The sequence below is a fragment of the Macaca mulatta genome, chromosome 12, assembly GCF_049350105.2.
Source record: "Macaca mulatta isolate MMU2019108-1 chromosome 12, T2T-MMU8v2.0, whole genome shotgun sequence".
In the NCBI taxonomy this organism is placed as follows: Eukaryota; Metazoa; Chordata; class Mammalia; order Primates; family Cercopithecidae; genus Macaca; species Macaca mulatta.
The window spans coordinates 104,223,060-104,248,171 of NC_133417.1; the positions used below are offsets into that span (position 1 = coordinate 104,223,060).

General features: G+C 38.6%; 1 protein-coding gene across 3 annotated transcripts in view; it reads right to left on the reverse strand.

Annotated features, from left to right (window-relative positions):
* Positions 1-25,112, reverse strand: part of SATB2 (SATB homeobox 2) — a 196,777-nt gene that overhangs the window by 16,803 nt on the left and 154,862 nt on the right. For all 3 annotated transcript variants that reach the window (XM_077956636.1, XM_077956635.1, XM_015131888.3), the window contains one exon: positions 21,636-21,833. In XM_077956636.1, the coding sequence (XP_077812762.1) occupies positions 21,636-21,833 (198 nt within the window). The remainder of the gene's footprint in view (positions 1-21,635; positions 21,834-25,112) is intronic.

The following is a 25,112-nucleotide window of genomic DNA, read 5'->3' on the forward strand; positions in this document are numbered from 1 at the left end:
TCACAATATTGGCAGGTACTATTGTATTTATTCTTCAGAAGAAGAAACAAATATACAAAATTGAGCTCTGACTCCAAAATGACATACCCCTGAGTCTAACATGTAACAAATATATGCTTACTGCTGTTTAGCTAGTTAATGGAGAAAAATACAAAATTATGTTCTGTTTCAATCGAAGTTTTTAGCACAAATTTCTTTTAGTGTGAATAAACACTTTCAACTAAAATCTACTAAACTCTAAGAATAACACTATAAATGACAGAGGCTATTATTCAATATTTCAAGTTTGGAATTAAAAGTGAAAACAACAAAAATGTTAGCAAAAATTAGAATACCTTATGGGGAAGTTTCTCTCCCAAATGTCCATTTAGAGTGGATTATAAAGGGATTTTTACATTTCTATCTCTGTGTACCATTTTTACAAAGCAGACACCCAATTTCATCAAAATTTGCTAGCTCAAAAAGAGAGACCCTTCCTGACAAACCTCAGCCAAGAACCAGTTTAGGATTTAAAATCCCCATAACTGCAATGGCACTAGTGACATCACAACTGAAGTGTTTTACAGCTTCTTAAAAGAGAGGACTTCAATTATTTAAGGAGAAAGCGTGTTTGGATGAGATGCCTTACTTCAGGGGAAAGAGATGAAAGAAGGTAATCCATGTGTTTGAAGCCTCACATGAGGCTATTTAGAATCCCATATTAGGCCACATTTTCTGTATAATTTTTACAGTTGGGGTACTCAGAAGTCAGAACAATCTGACAGTTATGGTTAGTGAAAATATTAGATGTTCACCAAGAAAATACTACCTCAGCATATTTTTTGCTTTCTGAATGTAACCACTTAATAACAGGACTTGAGAAAACTGTACTGCGTGAATCAAACACATAAAAGTACAAATATGCCTTTTATAGAAGGCAAATCTTAAGCAGTGCATTATAATCAACCACTCTGGTAAAAGAAAAAAAAATATCTAGCATTACCACACCACTGACATATTATAGTTTATTATACCCAAAAGTCCAAACTGGGTAAACAAAGTCAAATGATCAAAGAAGGGTTTTCGCCTCAAACCATGAGGCAGAGGCCATTGATCTCTAGGGAGAGGCAGCAAAGATTCCTGGTGGCTTAGCTCTTAAAAGGTATCAAGTGAGAGCTTATCAAACATAGTCTTTAGTTTTCAACTTCATTTAATTTCATCAGAGACTGGCTTTCTTGGTATTATTTCCTTTCAAGAGAAAAATAATATGGAAAAATTAAATGATGTGAGGTAGAAACTTCCCAAAAGTTTGGGCTCTTAATTCTAGGGTATGCTTTTCCATTTTAAACCACTTTTAATTTGTTATGGGAATATTGGTTTTGTATCCTCCACATTAATGATCTTACTACCTGAAACCAGGTATGGATAGACTTTTCCTTTTCAACTTTGTGGTAGGTATATCGGGGGAGAAGTGAAAAGCCAACAAGGACAGGCACTCTTGTTTAGATCACTGCTTTCTCAAGAAAATAAGTCTCCTTTTCCCAGGGTGCCAAGGATGGTCACTGGGAAGAGAAATCTCAGTTCCCAATTCCCTGGGGCAAAGTAACTGGACTGGTGACTCCTTTTCCCACCAGCAAGAGTCCAGTCTCCGAGCAGCAGAGGACCATGCTACTCCCACAAGACCATTCCGCATTCTTATCTACTCAGATTCACCAAACAAGTCCAATTGTGTCTCCACACCACATCTCCTTGGCTTTTCTCAGCATATTTGCTTACCCTGTGTAGGTCATCTTCAGAAACTGGAACTGTCAAGTTATTGCACTTTCAAATGTGGATATGCTTCAGGGTGGATTTAATTTAATAGCTGGGAACTCAGTACAAAACAAACATTCTTACAAATGACATTAGCAGGGAATTAATCATTAACGCTCTCAATTGGTGCTCCAAGACCAACCCCCCAGGTTGCTCCAGCCAAGATCTGAGAGTTCTCACTGACTCCTTCCCCTCATCTGAAACTCCACATTTAGTTGATCCCACGTGTTGCTGATTATTCCTTTTAAACAGTTCTTGGATTAATTTTCCCTTCTCCAGATGTACTCCCATTGCTGTAATTCAGACTCCTATAATCTCTTGCCTGAATTACTCTGACTTCCTCCCAACAGGCCTCCCTGTCACAGCCAACCGAACATCCTCCCAACAGGCCTCCCTGTCACAGCCAACCAAACATCCTGCTAAAGGCCCAGTGGCCTTCAGGTGGTCTAGGCCTCTTCTGTGTCCAAGAAGGCCCCGTAACCTGACTGCGGCCTGAGCCCCTGCCCGTCCTTGCTCCCCAGCCCCTGCCTTGCAGGCTGTGCTCCAAGAACTCTACACTGGAGCCCCCAGACTCATGCTGTGTCACCCTTTCTTGGAAACCTCTGATGAATCTGTAAGGGCCATGAGCAGCACTACTCCCTGGAAGCCTTCTGAGTTCTCCAACTCACCAGGTTTGGGGCAGGTGTGACCCTTTTGTGCTTTTCTTTCTCTTATTTACACGCTGTATTATAGTTATCTGCTCTCATATCTGTCTCTCCACTGATCTCTGGGCTCCTTAAGGATAGATTCTGTGTTATATTCACCTCCACATACTCTAAACTTAGCACAATGTCAAGGCACTGTGCTTTGAATGAATATATACATCTACACGGGCAATAGCTACATTATACAGACTGAAAGACATCCTAAAATTTAGAACACATCTAATAGTCCTAAGGGGAAATAAAGTATTAAGTCTACGTAGGCACTCACTAAAAATACACTTATTACCGAAAAGAGCTGAATTATCATAGTTTATAATAATTTGATACAGGCACACATACACTTTGTATAGGTTAATAAATGCCATACTGACTCACATAGTTCTTTAATTTCCCCCCAAAAAATCTGATTGAAAATTATTAACACTCAAGAGACATTTAAGGTATTCCTATTCTCAGGGATAAAAATGGACATATTCATCAGTTTGCTTCTCTCTCCCTCCCCAATCTGCAGAAATATTTCTACTATCACCAGAACTTAAAGGGCCTGCAGCAGACAGCTTCCATGACAAGAAAAGTTGCTGGAGGGAAAACAGCAAAACAACAAATAAAAATGAGAGAATCTATATAAGACAAACAAAGGGAACCTTTAAAAACAACACAGAATTTATAAAAGCCAGAAGTATTTGTTTAAAAATGGATCATATGTATCACAATAAGATTCTGAAATGTCAATGGCTCTCAACTGAGCAAAATATGAAAGAATATTGCCTATATACAAAATACTATAGAAAACACTGAATGTCCTGTCCAAAACACATATTAAATGCCAAAATGATTTTCTTTGGAACGGAATGAACAAAGAGAGCCTTTGTGAAGAAACAACAAAGAAAAAAAGTAACAAAATTATTTCAATGTATATACTTTTTTGCCCACACTTTGATTTAACCTCTATAGTTCCAACACCACATATTCCAAAGTGAGCTAAGAGAATGTTTTCAAGTTAGAGCCACAAACTTTCTTTACTGCTTTTTGCCTGTCTTTGTAGCTTACTTCGACTTTATCAAAATTTGCTTCTAAAAATATGCAACTGAAACTAAATAAATAATGGAAGTTAAGAAAATCTAGAGGCCAAATATAAGCCATTTCATTTATACTTACAGAAATCAAAAAGCATTTTGGCATTAAACAACTTTTTTTTTAGGGTACAGTGCTTTTAGGGCATTATATAATTACCCTTACTGAGAGTACACTGTTTAGCTTTGTCAGGGTCGCTATTGGAATTATAATTCCATGCTGAGCAGAGTTCTATCAAAACTCTATTATCATATTAAAACACTTGAGTAGGCCAGGTACGGTGGCTCACATCTGTAATCCCAGCACTTTGGGAGGCCGAGGTGGGTGGAACACCTGAGGTGAGGAGTTTGAGACCAGCCTGGCCAACATGGCAAAACCCAGTCACTATTAAAAATACAAAAATTAGCCAGGTATGGTGGCACACGCCTAAACCCCAGCTACTCGGGAGGCCGAGGCAGGAGAATTGCTTGAGCCTGGGAGGCGGAGGTTGCAGTGAGCCAAGATCACGCCACTGCACTCCAGCCTGGGGGATAGAGCAAGACTCTATCAAAAACAAACAAACAAACAAAAAAACCAACAACCAAAAACAAAAACAAAAACAAAAAACAAAAACCACTTGATCAAGGATACCCTTAAAATTCCAAACTTTCTATTTCTGAGAAGAGAACAGATTTAATGAGATATTTTGGAAGAAGAGCAGGTAAAAAGAATATTTGTGAAAAGCAATGCTAAAATAAAACCACTTCATATGGCAGAAACAGAAAAGGCAAAATTTACCACATATAGTGGAGCAATGGGTATTAAATAATCATCTCTGAATAAACTCTACAAATCAATATGGTCCTTTTGGTCTACATTAAGAATGCTATTGCCTAAAGGAAACCTCTAAGGTCAACCAGCAATTAACTGAAAGGTTTTGATTGAAAATGCTATTGACGGCTTTCATATCAGACAGCTTCCTGGTTATTATACTTCATGGGCTAAGTAGGTGCCAAGACATTAAACTGTCAATAATCTATTAATACTAGACTGCTACGCTTACTCTCCCTGAATCTGGGCAGGCAAACGTATTCAAGCCATGTACCTGCTTAGAACCAATGCAAATTCCCCAACCCTGATGTGGAAATCATATTTTTATTATCTATCCATTTAAATGTCTAACAGTGTTGACAGAATATAAGAAAAATATGCAGATAATAAATGCTTATTCAGATGAGTTGAACTAACATTTGTTTTTAAAGAGATGGCTAAAGGGATAGAGAACATGTCTTGGAATCTGACTTCCTTTCTAAGCCATATTTAACAGTTTCTAAATTGAATGTAATAAACACTTTACAAAGAGAAATGAGAAGTTATTTAAAGCAAGGCTTATAGGTCCTTGCCACTCAGCATCTGGAAAGCAGTTATACATTGGGGAGTGGGGGAGAACTTTTAATGAATTTAATAGAGAAAAAGCACTTTAATTAAATGCTGTCAAAGTAGATTGTATTAATGACGGTACACAGAGGAATTTTAAGCCAGCCAAGTTTATTTAGCAAATAGAAACGGGGCTTTTGAAGCCTGCAAGTATTTATGTTTCCGCAGTTGCAGTACAGCTAGATGATGGTGTCAAATGAAACTGTTGAGTTATTACATATGATTTTATTTATTGTGTATTATTAAAGTTTCAAAAGCCTTAGGGGAATTAATCTCATTTTCAAAATGAAATATCACATTTGATCACAAAGGGTTAAGAAAAGAGAATACTGTCCCCCAATTTTTTTCTGTTCCCTGGAATTTTGATGCAGGTGAATGGCTAGTGGGGACAGCCTTTTCTAGGTTCATCCAGCCAGAATTCACTTTATTGGACAGTAGTATAGTAGCAAAGAAATCAATGACAGTATTTCTCCTGTGAGTTTTTCTCCTGTTTTTTTTTCTAGTGATTTGCCACCAAACATAATTCATTCTATTATACTTAGCAGTAAGCTGAAAAATGACCAAAGCTCTTAAAAATCTCCATGAAAATTTGGTTGCCATAACTTTCTTAATCAAAAACATGAGTAGCCCAAACTTCTACAAAGGAAAAGGTATCAAATGTTTGACTTGGGGGCAACAGGAAAAAAGGGGTCTTTCTTAGTATTTTCTATTCAGAAGTTGACCACAGAACAAACCTATTATTGATGATAATATTTTTTAAATAAACAAAGAAAATATGAGCCTTAATGCATGAAAAATGTAAAAGATTGAAAGTTGGTCTGGCTGGAAAATACTATGCGTGTGTCAAAATGATTTTCTCTACCATTTGTAAAAATGTAATTATCCATGATATGCTATTACCAATGATATGCTACAAGGGTGAAGGATTTCAAGTAAATCCATTGGAAGCTGAGGATTCGCTTTTGGTATTCAGTCTCTGACACCATGTCTGTGAGATCACAAACCACTGCCATGACTTACCACATCCTTCTTGCAGTTATATATATACCCTTTCAGCCTGTCTTTAGCTTTTAATTCAAAACATGAAAAGGGGGGAGAAAGGAAACGTCTGAGGGTGGGAGAAAACAAAACAAAACAAAACACAAAACACAGCATCTATTTCCTTTCAAGAAGAGAAAAATTATCACAAATACTTTCAACTTTCTAAATAATTAATCTAATTTTTAATGCTCCCCCCCAAACTAGTTATTAATATCGTATGTTTGGTCTGTGTCTTTGTAGCTCTGGAATTTATAAGTAACTCTGCGTTTCCCATCTCTGCCAAGATGTTTCCGACTAATCTTTGAAATGTTGCAAATGCAGATGAATGTGACATGAAATAGGAACTGATTACATACACTTTCTATATGTGAGGAATGGCAACCCAGAACACAGATGACAGTTACATGTTCATATGGTAGAAAGTACTACTCTGCTTCATATATGCAAATATATAGAGATCATCAAAGTACAGCATACCACCTCTATTACATCTGTATTAGGAACTCAAATTGGTTGATTTCTTATCAACAAAATGACAAGAAAATTTCTTCTCTCCTGGTAAATCAGTAGTTCTAATACGAAGATCTATTGAAGAATTGTCAACTGACAGAATATCCTGATGCATTTGATTCAGGTTATGTTTTACAACCAAAGAATCAGTTAATTTAGTTCTTTCCTTTCATTACTATTTTAACTTACTAGATATGCTGTTGAACTATTTTAGCCCCTATCTCCTTGGGAGGTAGGGTGCATTTCCCATGATGCACCCAAATAAGAGTTCCTCTCAAAAGTATAGCCCTAAATTACACCACATGGAAATATTTGGCATTGGCCCACCAAAATTCCTTGCCACTCTTCTCTTACCACATTTTTGAGTACACTATTGACATGCGTTGTTAAAAAAAAGAAATGCAAAACACTATACTTAAAAAAAAATCCTTGCATGTGAATACTGCATTTATGTGGTACATGTTCACTTTAGCACCTTCTACTCATTTTGATCCTAACAGAAACAGGAATACCTTTCCATATTCACATATATTTATCTTTAAGAGTTCACATCATAGATTTTAGCTCCCTAATTTACTTTTTTTTTTTTTTTTTTTTTTGAGACGGAGTCTCGCTCTGTTGCCCAGGCTGGACTGCAGTGGCCGGATCTCAGCTCACTGCAAGCTCTGCCTCCCAGGTTTAGGCCGTTCTCCTGCCTCAGCCTCCCGAGTAGCTGGGACTACAGGTGCCCGCCACCTCGCCCGGCTAGTTTTTTGTATTTTTTTTTAGTAGAGACGGGGTTTCACCGTGTTAGCCAGGATGGTCTCGATCTCCTGACCTCGTGATCCGCCCGTCTCGGCCTCCCGAAGTGCTGGGATTACAGGCTTGAGCCACCGCACCCGGCCCCTAATTTACTTTTTTTAAAAAATAATTGACTCAATTTTGAGGTGTACTGTTTGAGTCTGTCATATCTAAAAAAATAACTGTTAATTTGTTCCTGTTTTCTACCTGGAGTCCTCAAATATCTTGGGTGTTTGGGCACTAGGAAATCACAAATTATGGACCCATTATGCTACAAGATTCTACAAAGTTGATTCAACCAGATACTCAAGTGAGCTTTGTAAGCTGCATAAGAAATATAAACATGTTTGAACATGAAGAAATAAATTTAAACTAAAGGAAAGCATGACAAGGAAAGAGTAGAAAAAACTGCTATTTAAATAAACTCTTTTTGTTATCTGGGTGATCAAATAAGCTGTATTACCAATCAGACAATCAGTTCTGGAAACACCTGACTTTTCTTTCACACAATTGTTTTCAGCAAGTTTTGTTTATAAAAAATAAATAATACACGGATGGCCACAGAGCTTGAAATAAAAAAGTTAACTGGAGTCTACTCAGTGTTGCGCTGGCAAATATTTAACAACTGGGTCTCTAAAGAAAAAAAAAAAAGCCCCAATTGAATAATCCACCAATTTTTGTAGCGCGAATAATCCCACCACAGCCAGTTTCATGCTGCCAATGGTATAACAACCAGCTTTTGAAATTCCTAAAAATTTAACAATTGGCTTCTGCGAGCCAGAGTAGGCTTTCTCCAGCATACTCTGACTCTACTATGAAGAAGTGAGACCACTGTGCTGGTCTCTTCTGACAAGCCACGTACTGCTTCTCAGACTTGCTCACTGAATTCCTTTGCCTGGCCTGACTTACCTGTCATTTTCCCAGGCCCAAAGTGATTATTAGGATGACCCCAATGTGATCCACAATTCCATAAAATATTCTACATCAAAAGGTGAAGGGTTATATGATTTGCAGTGAATTTGATCTAGAAACAACTTGTGAGGAAATTGAACTTGTGACCTTAGAACTGTCAAACCTATCTAGTTTGCTTGATCTCCCATTTCTAGGGTCAAACCAAGTAATAATAAAATAAATGAATTTCAGAACTTTGGCAGTTTTCCTTTAATTGAAAGTGTGCTTTTCTATCATTACAAGGGGAAGTTCCAGACTTCAACTTAATAAAAATCAGCAGTAGTTTTCAGCTACATTAGATTTCCACACTAAACAGAAACAGCTGAGAAGCCACAGTAGGTAGGTTTGGTTACGACAGTTTAAAACTCAGTGGCTGGCTTTCTCTTGCAATTGCCAAAACTATCAGTCATAAGAAAATCAACTGGGTCTCTGAGTCCAATATAAGATGTTCATAATCTGTTAGTGTTGCTAATTTGTTTCTCCAAAATGCATTTGAACCTCCCAGGAGCAAAGGGTTTTTGTTTTGTTTTGTTGTTGTTGTATTTTACACCCTCATTAAGATACGCAAATGGAAATTAGAAATGGATGAGCCAACTCACAGGATGAGTGTTTTAGATACAAGCGGTCTCTGCAATCACCTAACTCATGTTGCAATAATTTAGAAAACAGTAGATGGAGGCCAGGCGCAGTGGCTCACACCTGTAATCCCAGCACTTTGGGAGGCTGAGGCAGGTAGACTGCTTGAGTCCAGCAGTTCAAGACCAGCCTGGGCAACATGGTGAAACCACATCTCTACTAAAAATACAAGAAATTAGCCAGGCATGGTAGTGTGCACCTGTAGTCCCAGCTACTTTGGAGGCTGAGGTGGGAGAAGAGAGAAACCCCCAAGCCCAGGAGGTAGAGGCTGCTATGAGCCATGATTGTGCCACTGCACTCCAGCCTGAGCAACCAGAGTAAGACCCTGTCTCAAACAAACAAACAAACAAACAAACAAAAGAAAACAAAATGGTCGATGGAAATTCACAATGAAATGCCTCATCCAAGGTCACACACTCAGCCCTAGGACTATACTTCATGTCACTTACAGTACCCTTTCCTTTACCATGTCATCTTTTCTCCTATGGAGTCAAAGGTTCATTGAAACTAGAGATAGAGAGTAATATTTATTCTTTTTAAGATGCTCTGGTCTCCGAAACAACACACAGAAATCCTGAGTGTGGGGGCAATAATCATACAGAAAAATTTTAAGTATTTGGAAACTTTTTAACCTTAAAGCCATACTATACTTAGCCTTAAGTAAATCCCAGTCATCTATTTTAAATGCACTTCGAAGTTTATAAACAGAAAACTTTAATTTCAAAAGAAGCATTTGTGTTTGTTTCTACTATTATACAAGCAAAATACAATTTTTTAAAATTAAAATCAAATGGTTATATTCATTGCCCTGTGGCTTTCATTTATAAAGCCATGACTGGTTATGTATTTGCTGTGAACTACACTTCAAATAATTTATTGCCATCAATAGTTAAAATAGTAAAATTTGCAAATGTTTTATTCTTTTGTATTCGTTTGGTTTGAGTAAATTAGAGCTGATCCTATGTTCCCTCTACAGTGACACTAGTGTATGTAAGTCCACTCCTGTTTACCTGCATACATGGGAGAGAAAGAGGTAGAATTCCAGGTGGTCATGCCCGGAAGAGTCATACATGTGAAAATAGGCCATTATTATTCTCAGCACAGAGGTCCCACTGAAGAGAGTCCTGAGGTCACAGGAAGTTCTGCATCTTCACTCTACTTGTCACTTCATATCCTAATTCATCTTCTGGTAGCCTGAATTCATCTTCCTGGTAGCCTCTAAGGAACTCAACACCAGAGAATATTTATTTTCCCTTGTTTGAATCCATCAAGGCCAGCACAGAGCTGCTAATGTGGGAGACGCCTATTTAATACTGCACCAAAGAGTCTCAAACATCATCACTACATGGCTCTTTCACAGCTTTGTGAATGCTAATGGGTAGCAAGGACAGCAGAAGTCTCAGAGATGATGCAGAGGCTGAAGTAGCCTTTTTGCTTTTTAAGCTTAAAAACATTAAAAAAAAAAAAAAAAAAAGCACTAACCAACTTTTGTCATACCCAATGGCATTTTATTATGCTCTACAGAAGGATTTCATTCGGAGCTGAGAAGAAAAGTTCTCACTTAACTTTTAAGTAAGTTACAATGACTTTTAAAAGAGTTTAAAATGTAGGAAGGCCATATGAAACCGGACAGCTGAGTCTCTAAATCTGTCTTAAAACAATTGTACTATATGCAAACAATAGAGGTGAGGCATGCTCCTGTATCTTGCTGAATATGAAATTCTATGCTGACACCATCCTTGATTCAATTCTGGGCTCTTCTGAGTAAGAATTATTCCCTTTATCCTTAAGATTACTACTAATAATGCTCAGAACCTACTAACATTTCTCAGGTGCCTTCTATGCAATCACCATCTCATATAAACTTCAAATAACCCTATCAATTTGGGATTATTCTCACAAATTAGTATCAGAAATTTTAAGCAGCCTCTACAACATCAGAGCTCCAATTCCAGTGATGGTCCTAGAATTCAAACCCAGATCTGAAGGTCCAGTGGCCTTTCCTCTCTATCCAAAAACCTCACCATGCTTCCAGCAGAGATAATATTTCAGTCCACTTGAATAAGCTCTTTGACAACTTATACTACTTAAGTATTTTTTAAAAAAGAAAAAATGGAGGTTAAAATAAATTATACTTCCATTTGGATGTTTTACTTTGTACTGAAATATTTTTTAAGTCAGACAGTCCAAAATGCTTTAACCATGACTGTATCAGTATGTTTTTGCCGATCGAGTTTGTTGAGTCCAGATCCCCAGCATGTAGCCTCATATTCTCAGAAAGGCAACTGAGACTGAGCTTCTTAAGCTACCCTCATCCCCTATTTCAACTGTTAATTACCTCCTAGATTTACGACCTTGTGTGAGTGACTGGGCCCAAATCAAAGTATGTGAAACAAGTACACTGACCAAACAGAGTGAAATAATGAGAACTTCATCGACCCAGGTGGGGAAGCCCTTCTCTGCAGATGTTCTTTTCCGTTTTTCTGCAATGATGATGAATACCTTTGAAATCAACAATTATCAATGACAAATACTCTGGTAGAAAATTGAAATAGAAAATGTGAAGAAGGCTCCCATCTTCCTAGAACAGCATGTGACTTTCTGCCATAACAGCTCATTGTTAAGAGGGACTAGTTCACACACCTAACTTTCCAAGGACCACAGCTTTATTAAAGGCACACCATATGAGCCAGGTGGCTTGGTTCATGTACTAACAATGAATTAGCCCATACCTCAGTGCCAAGTAAATAAGGTGGCTAACTTGGAGAAGTCATTCTGGCTGGACAGAATAAATATGAGCAGGACAAAAAAAGAGAAGTGTCTGTGTGGTGAGGGAGAAATAAGGGTTGGAGTGGACACATTTATTATCTATCTGTTTTCCATCCAAACTGTTTTTAAAAATGCCAACTTGATCATTAATCAACAGATGCCATTCTTTGTAGAGCTACGTAAATCACTTTGGACTCTACAGAATAGACTCAGAAGGTCTGTTTGGTTTGATACCTTCAAATAGCCACACTTTGTTCTTTTAAAGTAATCTCATCACTGAGAGGCTTAACATGTTTCAGAGATACTGCCTGTCTATTCTAGAAACAGCTAGAAAAACAGAAGCAGAAAGATGTCACCCAGGGTCAGGATCAGAGGGAGAAACAGAACCTATGAATTCCACTAATTTACAGTATGAATTCTAGAATAATGCAAGGTAGCCAGAGGGAAAATGGAGGTCTATTTAAAAATACATTCTGAATAAAAGAGAAAACTGCTCAATGTACATGTGAAATTTTGTTTTTTTTCACTATTAGGTATGTGGTACCTGGAATAATACTTGGCATATTCAAGAAACTCCACAAATATTTGTTGAATGAATAAGTAAAAATGTGAGAATAAAAATGGCCCATTTTCTCAATCAGGTCTATAACTTGAAGCCTAAGAACAGGCTTATCAACGAAATTTAATCATTTTTTTCCCAAAGCCAGACTTTGCTAGCTAGCTATACAAGTATAAAGGAATGTGGGTTTGCCCTCTCACAGATGAAATGTGACAAGGCACTTAACTAGAACTATGACACATCAATATTTACAAGTGCCTCAATTTTAGTTTAGATTTATTGTTGTTGTTTTTTTGTGGGTGGGAAGGGAAAGAAGGATGCATTTTAATGCACTTTCTATCTTAGTCTCTATCTATTTTCTTGTTGCTCCATGCTACTCAATTTAATCAGTTTGCCCTTTCACAAAATGTACTAGCCACTGCCTTCTTTTAGGTTTAAAGAGTGTTTCATATATTTTTTTAAAGTAAGTAAAAGGAGGCAGGGAAGGAGGGAGGGAGGCAGAGAGGGAGGGAGAAGGAAGGAAGGGGAAGGGGAAGGGGATAAATAGCAACACTGAGTTGACCAATAGGACAACAGCAAAACCAGCACCTAACAAATTCTAAAGCAATATTAAAAAAGAAAGCCAATGAAGCTTTATGTTCAAAAGCATTCTGTTTAGTTTTATTTTCCTACCAAAATGTGAAAAAAAAAAAAAAAAGTCAAGGCACTAAAGGTTTAATATTATACCTGGTTTCATTTACGATCACCAGAAGGAAAAAAATATGAGAACATGTCTAAGGAGTACCTTGCTATCCCAAAACTTTTAAAAACTTTAAAAATCTCAATATCCTATTAAAATAGAAAGACAATATATATTAGTAATTTTAGTGGTTTCTGAGCACTGGGCTTGTATTCATGAGGACTTTTTGTACCGATATAAATGACACAACTGACTGTGATTCTTCCCTTTACCTATAGGGAAGCATTGGACAAAGTGTCTTCTACTCAATTTTAGGATCTAAAAACCAAGAGGGTAAGGTGCAGGAATTGTATTGCCTTTCAAAAATGCAGAATATAAAAACTAGACTATTATTTAAAAAATAGACTATTATTTAAAGAAACATAGCAATTATGGAAGAACAAGCTACTCAAGAAACCAGAGTTCTCTATGTTCCCAGAAGGCAGGAAAAGACAGAAGGAAGTGGAACCCAGCTGTTTGACATTTCACTTCCAACCAGCAACTAACTCTGAATGTTGAATTTGGAAGGCGGTGTGTTATGGAGGTCCAGTCACTCATAGGAGGAGTTCTACTTTGCAAAAATAATAGAACTACTCCATGATGAATGAAAAGCTAACTCCAGTAATTAAAATGATAAGCCTAGTAAAATGTTGAACTGACTTTAAAAAAAACATAAGCAGAACCAGAAGAGACTACTATAAAAATTTATGTTTAATATTTATCAGCTTCTACAGGACACTCACTAAACATATGTGACTACATGATAAATGTTAGAAGAGCTGCAATAGAATAAAAAGGTAGAATACTCTGGACACACATGGAACTGAAAATCACCTTTAGGCATTGGTTTCCTACTACTTGCATGCCCACAGCACTAACTTTAAACATTAAACAAGAAGTCATATGAATCTCCCTTGATAATGAAAGGTTTGTTCTAGACTTGATAATCATACCTGTATTCTTTTACCCTGGTAACTGCAGGGTCCTAGAACCCACGTTCCACTAAAAGGCCCTAACTTTCCAGCCCAAAGACAGCTCATTCACAGGTTACCTATAAGTGCTCTATGGCCAGGTGGCTTTCTACTTGCTATTCTTCTTAAGGTCATTCTAATATTTTGCCCAACAAAGCTCTCTCTTTAAAATGCAATGCCTTCCATATTAGGCATTCAGATGACTGATTGGAAATTGAATGCCAAGAAAGTCAACTTTCAGGAGGATAAGATTAACCGGTCAATTTTCCTCTTAGATGAACTTAAAGTAGTAAATATGGAGTATGCAAGAGAAAGTGAGTTTGACAAAGACATGGGAAAAAGTCATAAGGTACAGCATGAACCGTGGGCAGGGCAGGGTGTGGAGGAGGCAGAATTATAATGCAGAGACACTATGAGTAGTACGCAGAAGTTACAAGGTAGACAGAGATATACAGAAGATGGTAAATCAGATGATGCTTGGAAGAAAAGCTTGCAGTGGAAAGAAGCTGACACGAGAAAGAGGTAATGCTACGTTCAGGATGGCAAAGGAGAAGGTGAATCCATAAATGGCAGCTGCTGAATTCCCAGTTCCAGGTTCGGAGAAACCTAACTGTACTCAGAGTCCTATACCTGGATTTTCATGAAGTTCTAGCATCCTCAATTTCCTTTAATACATCTCCAATTATTAAGCTGGAATTTGTCTTGTAAAAGAAAATAAGTGAACAACAACTAAGAAACTGTAAATTTCTTTGGCCTACTTTGCCTGCCTACTTTTTAAATTTTACAGTTTCTTAGAGTTTTAAAAAATCTCTAGGTAAAACAAAGCCATAGCTAATATCTAATCTACTGACTGTGAACTTCTTCAGCTTTCTGATTATCACTAAAGGAAACCTGTTCAGTACACTTTGGAAGGTAAACCCAAGATGAAAATGTCTGTCTCTTAGAGTAAAAAGAATTGATAACAAATGTCTTCCAAATCTCTTTATATTCCTGAATGACAAATTTTAAATTTTTGACATGTTGAAAAACTAGTAATATAAAAAATCAAGGATGCTCTTCAAGTTGAATAAATACATAGAGGACAACATAATATCAACATGAAAAATGCTAGTGCGGCCTCACTGACAGGCAGGAGCTCCCAACATTTTCCCAAGTGAGGACCTACTTCTACCCAACTGCTACAATATTTCATTACAAATGCAAGTATTCATTTGCATCTCTCCTCAGGACTAGAGTGGGGATTCAAAACTCTGCAGCCACATTCACACAGTAGGCTTTGAATAGGAGCTTGGAATGAATCCAAGGTGAAAGAAAAATTCCAGTAACCTGGTAAGAAAAGTTGCAAATATTCTTAATAGATTAATTAGTTTATTTATTTTCCTGGAAGATGTCCTTCAGGAAGCAAGTTTACAAATCAAGATACCGTCTGTGCAGCTGGAGTAGAAAATCAGGGTCAGATTCCCAGGGCTGAGAGGTAAATCTGAAGTGCCCTTGAACATTAGCGATAAGAGGCATATTCTGAAGCCACCTCAAAAATGCCAAAGCAGCTATGAAAGGTAAAAATTTCAGTCACATCAGTTCTTTGACATCACACCAATGGTTTGTGAGTTTCAGTGCATTAGGTGTCCTGTAAATAAGAAAACTCACAGAACTAGATCTACTCAGTGAATGGTTAAAAATGAAGATCTCATAAACAGCTCTGCATCACAGCAGACAGCTAATAGTGAGTATTCAGGGAATGCTGGCTGTCGCACGTTAGCAGCGCTTTCCAGCACACGATAGAAGTCAGACTCTGAAGGTAGACAGATGTGAATTTAAGTTCTCACTTTGAGTGAGTTACTTTAACTTCTTTAAGCTTCAATTTCTCATCTGTGAAAGTATTAATAGATAAAAACCAACCACCCCTTTGGTTGTTCACAATAACTGAAGAAGATAAGACATGTGAAAATCTCACATTTTGAAAGCCTGGCTCTCAAAAAGGCTACTTACTGCCAGAGAAGAAGGAAAAGGAGGAGGCAGGGGAGGAGGAAGAAGGGAGGAGGAAGAGGAAGGAAGATGAAGGAGAGGCAGCAGCAGTGTCACCATTGTTATTATTACTGAGTTTTTTAATCGAAAAAACTCAGAATCAGCCTCAGAGATACTAATGATTTTTTATCTTTCACTGTCAGGCAATTACTGGTACAAGCCTCATTCTTGGCATTGTAGATCATATAAGTCTTTGTTTTGGGGGGCTGCCCTGTGCATGGTGGGATATTTGGCAGCATCCCTGACCTTTATCCACTAGATGCCAGTAGCACTCCCAAAACTATAAACACCAAAAATGACTCCAGATATTGCCAAAATATCCCATGGAAGCAAAATCTCCCCTGGTTGAGAATTATTGGTCACTATCAATGACAGGGAGTCTGTGGCTTAGAAAATGCTGAAAATAGCCTGAGAAGCAACCCAGACAAGTCAAGGGACAATGCTGGTGTCTGACTGTCACTAACCGGGTCTCACATTCTTATTCAATGTACGGCATGGAATTTTAAAACAAGTACTTGTCAGGAAACCACACAGCAGCAAGCTCAGAATTCCTGAACTTAGAAAATAACCCATGGAAACAGTGTGGTGGAAACACAATAAAGCACAAATGACACAGACAGGAACAATTTGGCAAGTGCTCCCTAATCACCCTCGCTCAGTGACCTAGTCATAGCATGAGCAATGTCCTCTCTTCTCTCCTGCATGAGGAGGGAAGTGTGGTCAGAGGAAAGACTGGATGCCAAAATCATCTGTGTTTTCACTCCACTGGCAACCCTGGCTTCAGGCAAGGCTTCACATCTCTGTTCCAGTTTTTCCAACTGTAAAATGGAGTTGGTAGTAATGAACCTAACCTAACCAGTGTTTTATTCTAAGCTGAGAACATCCATTCAGCACAGGGCCTTGGGTTATAATAACCATTGCGAGAAAAATCGCTACAACCACAGGAATACTTTTGTCTCCAAACTTTCAGGGTGAAAAACAGAATTTATTTCCTCTTTTTCAGGAAATGCTTTGGTTTGGTTTGCCTCACAAGGTCTCTCCTCTGTGCTATCTACATATGGACTAGAAACATTACGTAGATTAGTATTTCTCAACTTGTGTTTCACTACTGTCCCCTCAGAAGGCTTTTGGGGCATTTCTGTCTAATCATGGCCGCTCTTCATGAAATTTTAATACCAGAGAGATATTATCTCTTTACGTATCAAGTTCCTTTGCAGGGTCACAAACCACTGTGAATCTAAGATATTTACACTCCCCCGGAACCAATTCTCACCCCTCTGGGGCAATGCTGGTCCAACTGTGGATTCATGATGTGACAGGATCTAGCTCACGAAGTGTGTTCAGATCCTGAAGAACTAGCTTCCAAAAGCAGGGGCTTAAATCAGGGTTTCTGAAGAGACTGAGAATACTAAAGAGAAAGTTGGATAAACCAGATAATTCAATATGACATCAAAGCTACACAACACCTGGAGAAATCCAACTTCCCAAGGAAGAATCGCCTCATTCTCCCAGGGCTGATGAGTCTCTGGGGCTGACGACGTCCCTCAGTGGCTCAGGCCCAGCGTGATCTCAACTATAACCTTGCTTCATCTCTGAAGAGAAATGCCATCAAACATGAACTTAAGCATGCAAAAAATTGTGTTGGGATTATAAAATTATAATAAATTAATATAAAAAGAAATGGCATGTAATAGCTACCATCAAAGAAACTGGAGCCATGGGGCAAAGGCACTTACTTGTGGCTTTGATGAGGTGGTCAGGTGACCTGACAGGAGACATGCCTCAAGAAATCAAATGACAGCTATATATGCATGTGCACTCAAAGGAGGGGAGACAGGGACCAGGGCAGCAGGACAGTAAGTGTATGCCCTGCAGAAGGACATTGACTCCAGCCACATAAAACTCTGAGCTTGGATCACATCTGACTTTCTAGATTTTATGTGATATCTTCTAATTATTATTATTATTTTTTTTTTTTTTGAGACGGAGTCTTGCTGTGTCACCCAGGCTGGAGTGCAGTGGTGCGATCTCAGCTCACTGCAAGCTCTGCCTCCTGGGTTCACACCATTCTCCTGCCTCAGCCTCCCGAGTAACTGGGACTACAGGCGTCCCCCGCCATGCCTGGCTAATTTTTTGTATTTTTAGTAGAGATGTGGTTTCACCATGTTAGCCAGGATGGTCTCAATCTCCTGACCTTGTGATCCGCCCCCCTCGGCCTCCCAAAGTGCTGGGATTACAGGCGTGAGCCACCACGCCCAGCCGGATATCTTCTAATTTTTAAGTGTGGATTTGAGGGACCCATAGAGGGGTAAAAGGTGGGAGGATGGGGAGGGTCCAAAAAATAACTAATGGGTACTAGGCTTAATGCCTAGGTGATGAAATATCTGTGCAGCAGATCCCCATGATACAAGTTTACCTATGTAATGAACCTGTACATGTGCCCCTGAACTTAAAAAACAAGGGCTTACAATTTCTAAACCTTTTGTGGGCTTAACAGAAACACATCAGCAGACAATAAAAAACTGTCCATTTGTTAACTCCATTTGTACACAAACAATAAGAAAAAGTTCCTCTTTTCTGTAAGAAGAGAGGCTGTGACTCTAAGGGACTTCTCAATATCACAGAAAGCACCAAATGGAGGAGGAGCGATGCAAAGTTCCCTCTTTTTATTCCAGTACATCTGTGGGACCCTAATACAACAGATTATTCTGGTGGGTAATTATGCACGGAAATCACTGCCTCATATCTTTACCATTTATGAAAAATTTGGGAATAGTGTACCCTAATTACCTAAAGAAATTTAAATGGCACACTTCCATGACCACAAGTGAAGAGGACTTACGTGTTTTTTAATATGCTGCTATATCAGAAACTCTTAATAATCACTGATTTCACCCATAGTTAACAATTTAATAATGGCACATTTCCTATCTAATTAGACAAAAATGTAACATCACCAAACTAATATTACCCTACATATGAATTTTTAAGATTTCTAAAACAGGTAAGTAACTGTATCTCACTAAAAATTCAGTTGATATGAAAGCCTCAAGTGAATTCCAACCCCGAGTCCTTGACTTTTGGACAATTACAGACCTTTTTGTAGTAGCTTGGTATGTTTTTAAATACAGCCCTCCCCAAGTCACTGAGGCTGTGCCAACTGTATTCTCTAGTCTCAGGAGTTCTGCTGTCTAGTGTCAGTTATTTTTCTTCACTTTTCATATTATGACTGTAATAAACAATCCACAGCTTTGTATTTTGCTGACAGACATAAATTCAACATTGCAAAGCAGTGTCACTCAGATATAGGCATAATGTTAAAAAAAAGTGATGTGCTGATGAGTTTCACAGTAGTTATGGGCTCAAGGTCAACGGCTGAGGCAAATTCACTTTAGAGAAAATTACCTAATTTGTAAACTCGTTAGCTAAGATCTGAGTGATGGGAATAACCTTTTATAAAATAAGTGCATCTCTCTTAGTGATATCAGAAGTTAATGTTAATAGCCACAAGATGCTTAAAACTGAAAAGAAAAATTACAGATTCATGCTTAGCCATTAAATATTGTCAGCATACTCTAGTTCTGACATACTAATAGAAAAGATAACAAAACTCATAAATCAATTGGCTGTCTGCTTCTGAGATGTACTGTACTCAAACTGGCCAACTGTAAGACAAAATATTATGTTAAATAGACTTTTAGCTACCAATAAACAAAGGGCCCAACAAGATGATAATTTATGGACAAAAAACAGACAGGTATGGTATAAGAGCTGTCATCCAGATGAAGGGAGGCCCTCAATTATAACAAACAATGCATTTTATTACTTTTATCTCAAATTTCTCTAAGTTTTCAACTTTATCACCATCTTATGATTAAAATGAGCTGTGATTAATATGTAGAATCAATTGCTTTTTCCTTGCTGCTTTATTTCTACTTAACTTGTACTGAACTAAGATAGGCCCTGAATAAAAATTCCATGCAAAATCAGTGGTTCCCTGAAGCAAGTCCTTGGCCTTGTGTTGGTTCAAGACAGAAATCTAATACGGTTCACATCAAAATCAGACAAAAAAAAAAAAAGCGGTGGGGATGTTGGGGGAGTGATAGATTTTCACACGGCTGAACTGTACCGTTTACATGATCTTTTGTCTGAGGCTATCCATTTCATTAATCTGTCTGCTATCAAAGAGTATGTTATGAAATGATATTGATAGTAAATAAGAGCTTCCCTAAAACTTTTCAAATAAATTTGTTTTCTAAAATAAAAGGTTGGAAAGCCTGTATTGGGCCCCTCTTTAATTATAATTTCAATTGAATCTCGAAGTCTGAAAGCCACTGCTCTGTGTGGCTCAGTACATGGGTTTAATTATCTAAAGGGAGGTGCCCTGGTGGTGGATGAGGCCTTGGTCAGAAAAGGACCAAGAAGGAAAGGGGGACGGTGGGTCCTAAAGGGTGAGGATGTGCTGCATACCCTCATCACCCCCATCCCCATCCCTAACTCTGGGATCACTGTGGATATTGCAAGAGACTGCCTCTACTATTAAGTTTGGGCAATTCACTCTGTGACTTTGTCCCTGGAAACTGACCAATGATAACACAAAAGCATAGCACAAAATCATTGGCAGAGATGACGATATTTAGATGAAAAGTGACGTAAAGATGTGTTAACTTCTGGCTTCTCTCCCAAGTGTGTGAGGGGGAGCAAGGGGAAAGGAGACAGGAACCTCAGGGTGGGGTGTTTTACTGCATCCCTCACCACTCCTCTCTATTTTTATCAAGAAACCGTGCCTCACTCTCCCTTTGTCTTCTCCTCTTCCATTCTGCACACACATGTGCACACATGCACTCCTGCCTCAACTTTTTCTTACTTCAGGAGATTGAGAGAGAGGCAGAAGGGTCCTCTTTGGTGGCAGCTGAAATTGAGGGTACTGGGCAGCAGGCCCATCTTATAACCTACCACAACAATTTGTGGGCCAAACTCTAGGGGGCCTAATGTTGGAAATCTCAGTCAGTATTTCTTCTTGAAAGCAATTAATTTTAGATTATGGAAAGTGTCAGTAGTTAAACTCAATTACTATGGCAAAGCAATATTATTTCTCTCAATGAGAGCAAAACCTAAGCCAACAAAACACACAATCCAAAGGAAGGCAGATTTCTAAATGAGATGTAACCAAGGACAGCAAAATCTCATCTTAAAATTCTAAGAATCTGTCACAATCTGTCTCTCAAGGTTCAGATGAGTTCAATGGTATTCCCTAGGTCATGTGGCTATTTCTTTTCCTCAGTCTAATCAAACATTCTTTGAGGGATTTTGGATGCAAAACTACTTCACAGGTTTTTTATAGAAAATGAACTGATGGAAACCATGTTTTCCGATCAAGAGATTTAATTCTCCGTGAGTGCTCTGGCTTTATAATCCCACAAGTAAAATGCTCTCAGGAAAGCAGCTGTCTTTGGCATTCAACTTCTCAGTCATTTTTCTTTGTGTGTACATACACATACACGCGCGCATGCACACACACAAATATACACACAGTACCCACTGTGACAACAGCATCTTCCGTACTTGGGACCTGGAATGTGACACCCTCTAACAGAAGCTGGTGTGGTGTGTGCTACTTGAACCCTCAGCAGCTACTGCTGGCACAGAGAGCCCTGCTCAGGTGGGATGCGGGGGTTGGGGACACTGACCTGCACTGGCTCAGGTGGAAGCTGGACCACGTGTTGCATGCGTTCGCTATGGTGATGCCTCGACTCCTCCTCGTAGATCACGTCCCTCTCATGCTGGGGAAGGTTCAGGAAGCGACGGATGGTACAGAGGTTTTCCCAGAGGGTGCGGTTTTCTGGGCTTGGGTTCTCCTTCCAGCGGAGCAGTTCACACAGCCAGCCCTGGAGAGAGAGGAGGTCGCTTGCATTAACCTGCAGAGTGCAGAGGAGCTGAGGGGGCCTTGACTGTGGTCCAGTGCCATCACAGTACATCTTTTTCTGTCAAAATTGTTCCCACCAAGCTGGGGAGATACTGGAACAATCTGACTCTAAAAACCAACCCCTGACCACATAGGTGGTTATACCACTGCCCAAGAATCTTTCCTCTTGTTAGATATCCTATCACTCTGCCTATAGAATATATTCTCAATTGCAGTTTCTCTGTAAAAGATAAGCAAGATTATAGTTATCTGTTCTCAGAAAAAGTATTTTGTGTCAGTCAGCTACAATTTTAAAATTACCCAACTGGGCAGCATTTCATGCTAAGAGTGAAGATAAACAAATGTGCATTACAGGACAGCAAATTCTAAAAAAGAAAAATTGTCTAGGTGTAAACAACACTGAATTCTCTAGGGAGGAAATATTCTTACAATTATCAATAACTCCGCAAAATAGAAGCAATAACCTTGGCTAGAATGAAAAGAAATGCATATTTGCTCAACCTCTGAATATATCGGGCTCTAGGCCCTCTTAACCATCACCTTCCCGCCACAGCCACACCTGCAGGAAGGTAGGCAGTTGGTCGGGTCACACCTGCAAATGTCTGCTTCCAAACTCTGGCATCCGGATGTTCTCTCTCTTTCAACTGCACAAGAAAGAAAATGTAATGCAAATAATGATGGATTATATGAAAATAATACAGAGGATGCTGTCAACATCGCTCACTGACTCATGTCAAAATATTTTACCCAGTAGCTTTCTAACCCATCATTTCCAAGCTACATCGCTAATTTTCAAAACAAGAACTGTCCCACATCATGTCTCTTGCAAAAGAGTAAAAATTTATCTTAAAAGGTACATAAACATGAAAGACTTTGTGAAAAATATTCCCAAACCTCAACAAATTCTATATCATCACTTGTAAGCCAATGAAATTTCCTGACATGCATTATAAAAACCCCATATAATATCATAAGCTGTTGTTTGTCTAACTCTCCACTGTGTCTTCTGCCTTTACCCAAAAAAAAGGCAAGATTTGATTATCTCCGCTGCATCAGCCAAGACAGCAACACCAGCTGTTCTCATTGTGCAGCCTCTTCCTCACGGCCTCCATGTTAATAACCTGATCATTCCATTTTCTCCTTCAACTGCCGGCTGCAGCACCGCGAAGAGACAAAAACCCAGGCCCATCTGCAGCAGCTGTAGGCACTGAACTGTGAAGCCACCGGGGATTTATAAACTAATCTGTAACACAACACTGCCTTGTTTTTACAAGTGAGAGGCCACATTTGCGCAGACCTGATCTTTTCTTGCAATAAACTGGAAGCTTGGGAGAGTTAGAAGGTTAGGAAGAATGAAAACAAGATATCTTATCATTTGCTTGGAAATATTTTTCCAAGTATTTTCACAGATTTCTTTTTCAACTCAATTGAAAGGCAGATAACGTTTGATTTTCAAGGTGCAATGTATATAAAAAATAAAGACAAATTTTTTTATCACTACCAGAAAATAAATTATATTTTTAAAAATAAACTATATTTTAAAAAATCTCCAAGTGTTTCCTCAAGGGTTTCTTTGCTTAAAGTAAAAATTCTTGAAATGGAAAACAAGTGGAAAAATAAGCTCCTACTTCTCTATCTTTTCACAGATCTGAGTAAGTATCCAACTGAATTCTTTCAAATGTTTCAAACAGGTATGTTTAACATCTCCCAGGGGAGGCAAGAACATGGAGACCAATCATTCAATGGAAAATACAAACAAAAACCTGCATCTGTTAAAAGATGAAGATCTGAGATACCCAGACCTTAAGGAAGACAGCACCTGCTGTTCCGCTTGAGGACTGAACTGCATTGTGGGAAGCTGCAGCTTGAAAGGAGACAGGTGACAGCTGAGTGGTATCTCCACTTATGACACTGGGAATGTCTCGCACAACATTCATTGCTGCATTTGATTTATATGCGCTGTTATAATCTGCACTCATTACAATCACTTAGAACAACACTACAGGCCTCGTTATAGACTGTGTGCTGTCTGCCATCAGTCTTTAAGAAGTGTAGTGCTCAATTTGCCCACTGACATGCAAGGTCTTGACCTTGAAGCTATTAGGGAGCAGATTAGACACAAGTGTGATCATGTGTGCAGACATAAGCAAACCAAATTAATTTCTGGCACAGGGAGGTAGCCAACAAGACCCTGTTCTTAAGGCACCAGAGAACTTCCTCAAATCCCTCATGGAGCTGAGCTAATAGCATGTTTAAGGGAACCCGGTTTTGAAGATGAAGCACATTCATGGTATTTAGAGGGTTATTAATCTAGTTTCCCCACAAAGTGTTTGCTTGGCTGATCAGATTAAGGGATGGAGCCTTCAATAGCGCACCCCCACCACAGCAGGCCCCAAGAAATCTGTGATACTTCACAGCCTTGGACATATTGCACCATGTGTACCCAGCTGCCTCAATAATTAGCTTATGAATGTATCAGCTGGTTCTGTGATTTTTATAATAATAACTAACCTACAGAGCAGAAAGATTGTAAAGAGTCTTATAGTAGCACAAAATCGGAAGGTGATCCTAACTCTACCTTGCTCTTCTCCTAAAGGTCATTATTCCGTAATACCGGCACTCCTGTGATGCCATTTATAGGTATTTATTTTGTATCTGAACTGGCAATGTATTTTTGTGTTAGTTTTCTTCATGGCAGCCATGATTTGCCTTCTCCTTGCTCTGGCTCGCTTGCTCATTCCACGTATTTGTATGCCTATCTTCAGGAAATCTATTCTTCCACCTCACTTCCCATCTCATGCACCATCATTTTATTCATATCATCTTTTCACCAGCCCATTGGGATGCTTATCTATGTTTTCTCAATAGGGTCTCTTATTAGCTTGTTTGCTGGCTAATGAATGTGTGAGAAAGTGCCACGCAGTTGCATGAACACACACGTATGTAATTGTGAGTGAACCCATCACAGAAGAGATAAAGGGTCCCCACATTGGGATTTTTTTTCATTTATATAATTTTTGCATGCCATCCAAGAAAGTTCTGCAGTATCAGGCAAAAAAAAAAGTGTAAATGTCAAATAAAACAGTGACAGATGACAGTATTCTCTATTGAATAGCACTGTTTCTGTCGTGCATGTTCAATGGGAACTCATGAATTATTAATAAACAAATCTCCTTTTTCTGTTAAAAATCTCAAGTAGGTTTTTGTTGTTTTCTCTGTGTTATGTGGAGCATTCCATGAG